The 12,983-nt window shown below is 39.4% G+C and overlaps 1 protein-coding gene across 2 annotated transcripts in view; it reads right to left on the reverse strand.

Annotated features, from left to right (window-relative positions):
• Window positions 1–4,701: 4,701 nt before the first annotated feature.
• nampt1 (nicotinamide phosphoribosyltransferase 1) overlaps window positions 4,702–12,983 on the reverse strand; it is a 44,085-nt gene continuing 35,803 nt past the window's right edge. For both annotated transcript variants that reach the window (XM_078416936.1, XM_078416937.1), the window contains exons 10-11: window positions 11,767–11,901; window positions 4,702–7,827 (exon numbers count right to left, since the gene is read on the reverse strand). In XM_078416936.1, the coding sequence (XP_078273062.1) occupies window positions 7,723–7,827; window positions 11,767–11,901 (240 nt within the window). In that variant the 3' untranslated portion in view covers window positions 4,702–7,722. The remainder of the gene's footprint in view (window positions 7,828–11,766; window positions 11,902–12,983) is intronic.

Raw genomic sequence — 12,983 nt, forward strand, 5'->3', positions numbered from 1 at the left:
GGCTCCTCCCCCCCCCCCCCCCCTCCCGCCTCGGCTCCTCCCCCCCCCCCCTCCCGCCTCGGCTCCTCCCCCCCCCTCCCGCCTCGGCTCAGCCTTGGCGTCCTCTCAGCCCGAGGGGTGGGGGCGGGGGCGGGGGCTGGGGCTGGGGCTGCCAAGCAAGCAGTCCACAAAAAAAACCTCACCACTCCTCCACTCGGTGAAACAAATGCAGGAAACATGTTCCCAATGTTGGGGGAAGTCCAGAAAACTTGTTTTTTGGATGACAAATAAAGATATCTTGAATCTTGAACCAGGGGCCACAGTTTAAGAATAAGGGGTAGGCCATTTAGAACGGAGATGAGGAAAAACTTTTTCAGTCAGAGAGTTGTAAATCTGTGGAATTCTCTGCCTCAGAGGGCAGTGGAGGCCAATTCTCTGAATGCATTCAAGAGAGAGCTAGATAGAGCTCTTAAGGATAGCGGAGTCAGGGGGTATGGGGAGAAGGCAGGAACGGGGTACTGATTGAGAATGATCAGCCATGATGACATTGAATGGCGGTGCTGGCTCAAAGGGCCGAATGGCCTCCTCCTGCACCTATTGTCTAAAACAAACTCAACCCACCATGCCGGGGCAACTGCGGCGCTTTGCCACCATTAACACCAAATGGCTTCATCAGAAATAGAGGATGGACACAAAATGCTGGAGTTACTCAGCCAGGCAACATCTCTGGAGAAGCAATGGGTGACGTTTCGGGTTGACAACCTTCTTCATCAGAAACAGTCGTTTTCACACCTTGCTCTCCCATATCTCTGCGTCACCCTCCCCCCCCCCCCCAGTCTCAGACTGTTGAAGGGTCTCGACCCTAAATGTCACCCATTCCTTCTCTCCAGAGATGGTGCCTGGAGTTACTCCAGCATTTTTGCGTCTTTCCTTCGGTGCAACACTCTCAATTGCTGCACTGGAGTGGACGTCAAGTGTTAAATTGTCATATGCACCGGGACTGGAACAATGCAATTCTTACTTGCGGCATCTTTATGGGAACATCAAAAATGGCGAAGAGTCCTGGACCTGAAACATAAACTAGTTCTCTTTCCACATATGCAGCATGACCCGAGTGTTTCAAGCATTTTGTTTCTACTCAGATAGGTTCATAAGATCATTTCCACCTTCAACACTCTGAAACCTCAAACTATCAGAACCTATGCCAAATCATATCAAAGACTTGATAAAGAACTGAACTATTTAACCATGATAGTGAATAAAAGGTGGCCCCGTAACATGTATATTGACTTGTTATATATAACTATACTTGGTTCAATTAATTTGCAAAAGGATGCATTTTATAAACAGGCTTTATAAACCCAAAAGTTAAAATTTTAGATTTTTGACTCATGTCAAGGGAATTATCAAGAGAAAGCACTTTAGTAACTTCTTTCATGGGAAAGTAAAGCAGCATTTCCAAAGTGACATTCTTTCAAAAAGTGTGCCTTTTGCAACTATCAAACTTGGTTGGCAACTTTAAAGAATTTTGTGCACAGGTATTCCAAATTGTTTCAATTGTGTACACCCAAGCAAGCATTGCAGCTGTTTTCCCACTTGAGGCTATTTCCCTTTTGAGGATATTTAATAATTAAATGAACTGTGTGTGCAATTTTATTGAGGAAGTGAGTCTCAAATACGTCTGGCATTTGAGATTAATAGAAACAACCAGTAGATCAAATCAAAGCAAACTTCGAGGAACTCAATGGGTACAGCACTTCTGTGGAGGGAAATTGACAATGTTTTGAGTCCTTACACTTCTTTGTGGTCCCAACAGTGTGAAGGGGGATCCAGCCTGCAACATCGTCTGTCTGTTTTTCTTCACAGATGCTGCCTGACCCGCTGAGTTTCTCCAACAGTTTTTTTAAAAAAAATCAGTAAAGCTAACTTTAATTTTTAGAGAACTCCAGCTTGATGGAAATGTAGCTTCCAGTTTTACAAAAGTCTAAATCATTTTTCAAGGAAGTGCATTTTAAAAAGTAAAAATTCAAGTAAGAATGACAAAAGATAGAATGCCACACTGAAGGGCTTTGTTCTGGTGTGCCCTGCACTGCAGTGATTGAGACATCCAAATTATCCCACACCGTGTTTCCACAGAGCAAAGTTTTTCTAAATATATATTCAAAAACCTTGAAATTATTTACTAAATCTCCTCCAGCAATCATTTCAGGCATTGTATTGCAAGTCACATTTTTAGTTTAATAATATACTAGGCTCAAGTGGTTTCATTATCACCATACTGTCAATTAAAAGCTTTTCTGCTTTTAAAGGCACTTATGATGCCAATAAATACTTAATTTGGCACTAACTTAAAAGTTTAAAGCCATATATTTTTTTGCTAATTTTGCCTAGTCTTTATAAAGACACTTTTTGGTAAAATAAATCATTTGCCAGTTTAAATCATTTTATTTTTTCTAAAGCCTGGCCTGGACTCGCTGATCATCAAGCCAATTAAATTCCACTGAATTTATCTTTATCAAATCATAAAGTGGATTGTTTGCAATCAAGAACCTATTTGTCAGCAGACATTCAGGCAACAGATGCTGTCTGACCCTTTGTGAAATACTCAGTATGTCAGGCAGCAACTTTGGACTGAGAAATGGCATTAATATTTCAGGTTGAAGGCAGGTCATCAGAACCAGGAAAAGGCAGGAAAACTAATTTTAGGTTCCAGGGAAGGGATGAATAGAGCAAAGTGGTGATTTCAATAGGACAAGACTGGGTTTGCTTTGGGGACATGCTGGAGATGATGATGCAAATTGCAATTTAATAATGCTAGTTAGAGAGAAGGAATATTTAAAAAAAAACTAAAGCCGAAGGACAATTCAGAAAAAAAGGACACAAGTTGTGAAATGCAAAGCTGAGAAAAATGTTCAGTAAACCAGTGCTAACAGAGAAATAAATTGTGCCCACATCATGTGGATGACTGACAGCATAACTTGACAGATTAGATATAAACTAAGAAAGAAAGTTGCCTGAAGTTGCAGAACTTGATATTGAATCAAGCAGGCTGCAATGTGCCCTGGGGGAAGAGAGGTGCAGTTTCTAAAGCATATCATGTAACAGTGCAGGAGGCTACAAATATCTGTTGGAGTTGGGTGGAGAATTAAAGTGACAGGCAACTGTAAACGTTAAGGTCACCCTGTGTACTATACTCAGTGACCTGATTTGTATTAGAGTTTAGTTTAGAGATGCAGCGTAGAAACAGGCCCTTCAGACCACTGAGACTGCGCTGACCAACAATCACCCATACACTAGTTCTATCCTACACACTGGGGACAATTTACAGAAGCCAATTAACCTACATGTCTTTGGAAAGTGGGGGGGAGGGGAGAGAGAAACCAGAGCACTTGGAGAAAACCAAGAGTGGTCACAGGGAGATGTACAAACTCCCTACAGGCAGTTCCCGTAGTCAGGTTCAAACTCGGGTCTCTGGCACTATAAGACAGCTACTCTACCACTGCACCACTATGACGCAGTATAGAGACCACATTATCAGCATCGAATGCAGTATTCTAGATTATAAAAAGTTCAAGTAAATCACTGCTTAACCAGAATGATGGGAAGGGAATAGGTAAAAGAACATGTTTTGCAAGTCCTGCGAGTACATGGGAATTTATTTTAACAATGCTCTTCGGTCATGCATCAAATTGGATTACAACCAAGTTCACATATATGGATTAGACAAGGAAAACCATTGTTACTGATCAATTTGCTCAGCTCCTTGACCATCTTTGCCATTCAGGTGCTGCACTGACATACATAGCAGTAACATTATGCAAGAACATGAAATGAAGTCACAAGGAACTGCAGATGCTGGTTTACTGAAAAAGACAGTGCTGGAGTAATTGTGGTTAGACGGCATCTCTGGAAGATATGGATAGGTTACATTTCAGGTCAGTCTGAAGGGTTCAGATCCAAAACATAATCTATCCAAGTTCTCCGGAGATGCATAATGATCCGTTGAGTTACTCCAGCACATCTTTAAGGACATGCGATACAGCACCAGTTACCACACAAACCAGAAAGGCGAGATTGTGCAATGAATTGTAATTGAATTAAAACCATGTCATCATTTCCAAACAACACCTTTGCTGGTAAAGTTATTATATTGCTATAGAATCCCATTCCTGTAAAACAGATGGAAATCCAATTTCTATTGTCATTTTTGATTTAGTTTGCCTTATGTACAAGATTTGTTTGCCATTGCCATTGACCACAATCCAGGCTATTAAACTCAATCTGAGACTGTCATATTTCCTTATTTCAGGCATCATTGCCTGGAGTGCAGTGCAATGTAGTGTTAAGAAAATCAAACATTTCCCCAGGATGAAAATATTAAACACTAAATGGTTTTAACGTGTGGGGAAATATGGCGAGGTGCGAGCCTAATTAACTTTGTTACAGAGAGCAGTAGATGGCTGGAGCACACTGCCTGGAGAGGTGATGGAAGCAGATACGCAGAACATTGCAGCACAAGAACAGACCCTTTGGTGCAAAATGTCTGTGCCAAGCATGGTGCCAAGTTAAACTAATCATCTTTGCCTGCACGTGATCCATATCTCTCCATTCCCTGCCTCTTGAAAAGCAACTTCAAGAACTTCTAAATCCAAGAAACTTGGATTCCACTTTATCAAGTCATGCTGGATATTTCACCTTTTAGGGAACACTGCTGACAGCAACAAGAGGGATCAAAAGAAACATTTTATTAATAACATTGTTCCAATAGATTTCAGGTTTGTGGGAAATATATGATTTATAAGAGAAATTGGGAAACAGCAAATGGCGTCAAGTTCAGCAAAAGCAAGCAATGATGTAGAGTTACAGATGCACTGACAGGTTTTCCAATCTACAAAGTACACATTGTGTAAAAACAACGCCTTATTATTTAAAGTTTCTTGATCAGTTAATATACAAGGAAATCAATTTAAAAATAGAGGTATTTAGAACAGCTCACGAATTCTGATACGATAGAATTGAGATGGTGTTGGAGACAAGTTAAACATTTATAAAAGGGTAAAGGCTCAAATTTATAGACAAAAATAAGACATTTCTAGTTATATTGAAAACAAGACTATCTCTGAGATACCTACAACATTTCTGTAAGCATTAGAAATGTGATAATAACATTACTGTTTTAAAGGTGCATTCAACCAATACTGAAATATATTCAAAATATGTATGTACTACATTGAAAATTGGATTAGCAGCTCTAACTCAGAAACCTCCGCTAAGAGATGTTCCTCTATGAAGACAAGTTGTTGCCTTATTAATCTGGTTAAAGGTGAGAAGTGCAATAAGCTAACATTAGATCAACACTTGGTCTGAATCCAAAATGCTACTCAGGCCAACTGGGCCATCTAGGAGATGGAATTGAAAACAACAAAACTGGGCTGAACATTGGTGCAGTAGTTATTGCTGTTTCTTCATCTCCAGGGACCCAGGTTTGATCCTGACCTCTGGTGCCAACAGTGGCATTTACACATTCTCTATGACTGCATTTGTTTCTGTCGGGTGCTCAGGTTTCCCCTCACATCCCAACGATGTGTGTGTGTGTAGTTTAACTGATCAGTGCAAATTTACCCCTTGGTGCAGACTAGTGAAAAAAGAGTCAAAGGATTGATGGGCAAGAGAGAAAATAGCAGGGTTGAGGATAATGGGATGGTCTGTTGGGGGCTGGCATGGACTTGATGGGTCAAATAGCCTCCTTCTGCATTGTTATAAGAAGGCAAGCAAACTGGTTTACATCTGAAGTTTTGCTCATTGGATAACTTTTGTTGATTTCCAGATTTTTTCTTCCGGTTGTTCAATTCTTAGATTGTTGGACTGCAAATTGGAACATGTTCAAGCCTATTACTTAACATCTGTAAATCAACCATAAAATTCTGATAGCAACATTTTGTATACAACACAACCAAGTTTGATTTTGCATTCAGAAAATAAAAAGTCTGCAATTTTCAGAACATAAATTTTAATTTATGCAGTGACAAATTTCCAAGGAAGTTCCTTGCAGAAATTCCCATGTAACATTTATATGTGAATGGATTGTTTATATTTGACAGTTAAGGTTGGTATTTTATTCAATACAACCACCTTTTTTTGAGAATGTAAAGCAGATTGAAAACAGTAATGTTATGCAAAAACATTTTAGTGGCATTCTTAAAATTAAATCATACAATAGATAATAAGAAAATGTTCCAATGATCACCTGTAATCCTGCTCCCTGTATTTGCTGTTCACTGATCAAAGTTTTGAACATTTGTTCAACATTCTCCCCATTTCTTTTCTTGACAAACTATCATCACTGGGGCACCAATTGCAAAAGAAAACCATCGATCTTAGAACAAATTATATTTCTGGAACCTGCTCATTTTTAATGAGTTATTTAATACAACAAATAGCAAAATTTCTTCTACTTCATGCTTATTCGGGGAAATAAAACATAAACACAACACCCAGAAAAGCGTTATTTTCAGGAGCTTGAATAGAATCACCATGTTCACTTGCCAATTAAAAAAAAAATCAATGCATAGTTCAATGCTCAGATTTAATATCTAGGTAAATTGCCATGGTAAAGAATATACAAAAACCCAAGTATCATCTAAAACTAGAGATGTCAAACCAAAAAAACCCAAAGTATATTATACACCTCTGGTGCACAAAACCATCTCCAGAATTCAGAACTGCAATGGGGCAAGAGTTTAAATTTAAAGCAACTCCTATATAGTTATATATTTAATTGCCACCTATTTTTCTTGCTGAGACACATTGGGTATACTTTCACATTTATTGAGGCATTGAATTTCCTTTACCATTGATATAGGAACAACTGGTAGTGGGTGTCTGTAAAAATGGAATTGTATGAAAGAAAAAGCCTAAATCAGTGTTATTTCAAAGGAAGTCACCTTCCTATTTCAGAAATAAAGGCTGTAAGCTCCTTAAGTGCATTGAAAGTCTAATATCAAGATACTTGACAAATAAAACCTCTTGCATAAAGTCACTTCTGATTATTACAAAGAACAACTTTAGTTGAGACTTGATACCTTCCCTTCCTGCTTGTTTGCTCTTAAAAAGCCTGCATTTTTCAGCACAGATAAAAACACACCAACTCTCCATCCTTTCAAAATCTAAACATTAGGAAATAAAGGCTTAGTTGACCAATTATGGTAATTTGGCACAGCCCCGATACTTTATTCTCCAAAGTTGCCCTTATTCCTAAATTGGAACTGTGACTGTACTTCCATTAAAAGAAAAAAAATAGGAAGATCATAAAGGAGCTCGATATATATATATACACACACTAAAAAATGTGTTAAAATTATTTCTAATATTGGCCAATTTTCTTTCACCACTGAAAGTGATCTAGTCCAAACACATGGGCCAACATTTGTACATTTTCATTATTCCTAGTAACCACTATTATACCTCACAATTTACATTTTAAAACACAAATAGCAGCTGTTTAAAGCAACAAATTATTCAACCCCAATGAGTGTTAAAAATACAAACCACACTGGATGATTACTGTTCGCTTGATCGTCATTTGCTGTTTATGTGACACAGCATACAATTATAAATGTTTAGATTTAACAGGTAAATTAAAACTGCATATATACACACACACACACACACACATCTGTGCACCGAATTCGCAACAGACATAGGACATCATTCTGCAGTTATTTATTTTAAATCAACTCAGATTTATAAGTTTTCCATGTTTTTCTTCAGTTGAGCATTTTCCCTCACTTCATCAAAAGTATAACTCTTTACAACTATGCCATTCTTGAAAACAGTGTGCAGTAGATCCTGTAAAAATAAAAACATTCAAGAGACATGCTCAATTACAAACAATCCAGAACATAATGCATCGAATGTGGATCAGCTAAATTTTAGTGTAAAAAAATAACTGCAGATGCTGGTACAAATCGAAGGTATTTATTCACAAAATGCTGGAGTAACTCAGCAGGTCAGGCAGCATCTCAGGAGAGAAGGAATGGGTGATGTTTCAGGTCGAGACCCTTCTTCAGACTGATGTCAGGGGGGCGGGTCAAAGGAAGGATATAGGTGGAGACAGGATAGTAGGAGATCTGGGAAGGGGAAGAGAGGGACAGAGGAACTATCTAAAGTTGGAGAAGTCAATGTTCATACCACTGGGCTGCAAGCTGCCCAGGCAAAATATGAGGTGCTGTTCCTCCAATTTCCAGTGGGCCTCACTATGGCACTGGAGGAGGATCAGTGTCAGGTTGTGATTGACCACATGCCTAATGTTTGGTGACTTTTTTCATGCTTTTTAATGCCCTACACAATTGTGCAATTGCTGATAAAAAGCACAGGTACTGTGATACTGCTACCTGGCAACTTTAGAGGCACATCGCAGAAACATGCACTTCGGTCTACCGAATCCATGCCGACCAGCAATCACTCGCACACTAGTTTTATTGTACACACTAGGGATAATTTACAGAAGCCAATTCACCTACAAACTTGCATTTCTTTGGAATTTGCGAGGAAACCGGAGCAGGCAAAAAACCCATTCAGTCGCGGGGAGAATGTATAAACTCCGTACAGATGGAACCCGCGGTCAGGATTGAACCTGTGTCTCTGGCGCTGTAAGGCAGCAGCTCTACTGCTGCGCAACTGTGCCGTCCTACTCACACACTTTCTCCATACTTTTTTCACTCACACACTAATCTCTTTCACAAGCATCCCCACGTTCTCCCACCAAATCACTTTAACACTAATAGTTAACAAAAATAAAATGTCAGATTTAATAATTAACTGACTTGGTCGCAATTGCCTTTTGAAGAACAACTCCAAATTCCTAATATCTGCACGGTAGCGCAGCGGTAGAGTTGCTGCTTTACAGCGAATGCAGCGCCGGAGACTCAGGTTCGATCCTGACTACGGGTGCTGCACTGTAAGGAGTTTGTACGTTCTCCCCGTGACCTGCGTGGGTTTTCTCCGAGAACTTCGGTTTCCTCCCACACTCCAAAGACGTACAGGTATGTAGGTTAATTGGCTGGGTAAATGTAAAAATTGTCCCTAGTGGGTGTAGGATAGTGTTAGTGTACGGGGATCGCTGGGCGGCACGGACTTGGTGGGCCGAAAAGGCCTGTTTCCGGCTGTATATATATGATGATATGATAAAACGGATGGCTCTGAATTGGGCTTCCAAATCAATAATTGGTTATACCCAATTTGCTTTTGTTATTAATTTTAAAATATTATTCAAATAATTTTTTTAATTTTGGAGAATACATTCCTACCTTGTGTAACCCTTCCCCAAGTTTATAATGCATTAGCCCCTAAAAGCCCAATATTGTTCTGGTAAACCAACATTCCACCCTGACAAGTCCTTAACTATGCAATGCCCGCAATTGATCTATGGCCTTGCATTACGGCAGCACAGTCATTTATCCCATCGTCTGCGTTATCTTATCCATTAATGCTTTCCCAAAATTCTTACCTTTTTTCTTCCAAGCATTTTTATTCAATATTGAATGAATAGAAAACAGGAAAAGGCCATGAACCTTCTTCGCCTGATCCAGTGGCTCACTCATTTTCCTATCTGATCATCTTAACTACCCATAAATACCTCAATTTCTCCCATGTATATGCTCCATGACCGAGAACCCACAACTCTGAGGATTCATTTCTCATGGCACCACCACTTCCTTTCTATTTAGCATCGCTGTTCTTCTCTTACCCAGCTATTACATACTGGAAACAGTTGCTCCAATATGTAAAACATTCATTATTCAAAAATAAACCTCAAACCTCCTCTGGTTTCTCAGGAACCCTCACTCAGTACCAGGAAAAAAGTGGAGGGTTACAAATGGAATTCTTGAAAACAGTGTGCAGTAGTTTTCAAATGGAACTGGGTGAAAGGATTGGTTAAGACACAAGGGTGGGGGGGGGCAGCACATTGGCGCAGCTGCTGCCTTGCAGCGCGAGAGACCCGGGTTCGATCCTGACTATGTGTGCTGTCTGATGTTCTCCAAGTGTCCACGTAGATTATCCTGGGGTGCTCAGGTTTCCACCCACACTCCAAAGATGTACAGGTTTGTAGATTAATTGGCATTGGTAAAAAGTGTACATTGTCCCTCGTGCGTAGTGTGTGCTAGTGCAATAGGGATTGCTGGTCGGTGTGGACCTGGTGGGCCGAAGGATCCTTTTCCGGGCTGTATCTTTAAACTAAAGAAGTATGAATATTAATGCACGGATTCACTTTACAGAAATTAGATGAGAAAGTCACAAGCATGACAATGAAAAACAATAGAAGGGAAGTTTAACTGAACCTGGAAGATTCAAGGTTCATAATGTTCATATGTTTTATATTTGCCTTTGACGAAATCTATTGCCAGTTTTGCCTACTCAGTTTATTAGCTTTGTAACCTAATGCCTCCATCTTTTACGCTGCTTTTTCATATGATTGGCAAAATTAAATGATTCCCAATCTTTATCATCAAAAGTAATTTAAAAATATTTAAAATATTTGCAGACTGAACAGATTCTTTCAGAATACCATTTGGCACCAAGTAGCAGTTTGATTATCTATCTTTTCTCACTGTTCAGCCAATTTATATCAATTTTATATGGTTTAGTCAACTGAGAGTCTCGGCAGGAATTTTTTAATCAAATGCCCCTGGAGATCCAGACATTCCCTGTCTTTTACATGAACCAGCTCTTCAATAAGAAGTCTCAACATGACCAACCATTCTAAAATCCACCCGATTAAATAAAAATTTAAGATATTAAAATCATAATATGTCAAGTAGGAACTGATGTGATTTACTAAAGCTACATACAAGGCCATATCTATGTTTTCTGGTTTTCCACCTGATTTTTAAATAGTCAAGTGACGAGGGCCACTTTGTAATATAAAGGAATGGTTCTTAATTAATACTGCAGTTAATAAACTTTTCTTTGTGTTCCAGGCATGTGAGTGAGGTAAAAAAGAGGAAAAGAGCCGAGTGCTTGCACGAGGCGTACAACGGTGATCAAAAAATCAGAATTAAAAAAAAAAATTGCACACAAAATTACCCGTTTCAAGCCTATTTTAGTGCATTTCACGGTAAAAACAGACATTCCAAAATAATATGAATATGTCGCGATATACGAATAACAGTTAAGTAAATTTGCACATTAATTGATAATCAGCCCAAAAGGTGGTAATTGACTTTCCTGCTGTGTTTTATATTTTAACCCTGTCTTAATTAATTTAGTTATATAATCTTGCACTTAAATTTAATATATAATCAGTTCCGTTACAGATTTTCTGGCACTCTTGGTTCCAGAGCTTTGCTGGTTTATCCAGCCGGCCAAGGAAATCGGCTATGGGGATGGATGTGCTGGCTCCGGCTGGGCTGGAGTTCCAGAGCCCCTGTCGCAGGTTGCAAATTCAACCCACCGATCAGCCGTGGAAGTCCCGATGAGGTTGAGATTGGTTGCCTTGCCCAGCCTAGGTGCCACATTTTCGGTTAGAGTTCCAGGGCGGGGGGGGGGGGGGGGGGGGGGGGAGAGATTGCTCGCGGAACCCCTAGCGAAACCCTAGTGTTCATTACAAGTCTATACATCGTTTTTCTTTCTTTTTTCCATCCAATTTCTCCATTTATTTGACAAAGTGAAAAACGCGGAAAGCTTGCAAAAGACGCGGAAAATGGATATTAAAAATGTGGAAATCCGCGGAAACTTCACATGCCTGGTGTTCAGCAGTGTGGAAAATAAACATGCAAAGTTACTTACAGGACCATTTGGTTCCAGTTCACCTTTACCCTCTTCAAGTGTAACATAATCTCCTGAACCATTACAGTGCAAAGACAGACGCCCCTTCTTGGATCGCTTGTTTGGATCCATAACTGGATCCTTGAAAACATTTACCTGAATACAAGAATGATTTACTTAGAGGCATGATAAGTATTGCCTTCATCTTGATTAATTCAGCAGTTAAGAATTTTTACTTAAGTATCTGTCCAACAAGTTACTTTTTTTTAACATTAAGGTAAAAGAAATCTGCAAGGTTTGAAATTTATAACTGAAATGCATGAATTAAAAGAATTTTGCATTACCAATCCCCCCATTCACACCAAGGACCAAAAAAAAAAAATCAAACGTCAACAGAATTTTAAGTAGAAAAAAAAAATTAGCGACAGAAAACATAGATCCTATAACATTATCAGACATCACTGTGATGCAATGTAATTAATTAGAATTACCACAAATAAGTAATATAGCCTCCTTAGCAAAGAATAAAGCAATTAGATTACCAATATACTAGTCGCATTTCTTCCCTGCTAATGTGCTACTAGATAATTTGCTCAGCATAATCACCTAAAATCAGACTTCCCATATACCAGTGAAAAAAAATCCAAATTGGAAATACACTTAAATTGCTACTACAAAAATATTCTGAGTACAAGGAGATATGTGGAGCAAGTTTCCCCCCCCCCCCTACACAGAGTGGTGGTGCCTGAAACACAGAGGCAGAGACGATGAAGGTGTTTAAGAGGCTTTTAAATACCACATGGATATAGAAACATAGAAAATAGGTTCAGGAGTTCGGCTATTCGGCCCTTCGAGCCAGCACCGCCGTTCAATATGACCATGGCTGATCATCCAAATTCAGTACCCCATTCCTGCTTTCTCCCCATATTCCTTGATTCCGTTAGCCTTAACAGCTATAATCTAACTCTCTTGAAAACATCCAGTGAATTGGCCTCCACTGCCTTCTCTGAGACAGAGAATTCTAGAAATTCACAAATCTCCGTGTGAAAAGCTTTTTCCTCATTTCAATCCTAATGGACAACCCCTTATTCTTAAACTGTGACCCGTAATTCTGGACTCCAACATTGGGAACATTTTCCTGCATCTAGCCTGCTCAATCCCTTAAGAATTCAATATGTTTCTACAAGATCCCCTCTCATCCTTTTAAATTCCAGTGAATACAAGCCCAGTTGACCCAT

Source organism: Rhinoraja longicauda, chromosome 20 (assembly GCF_053455715.1).
Source record: "Rhinoraja longicauda isolate Sanriku21f chromosome 20, sRhiLon1.1, whole genome shotgun sequence".
NCBI lineage: Eukaryota > Metazoa > Chordata > Chondrichthyes > Rajiformes > Arhynchobatidae > Rhinoraja > Rhinoraja longicauda.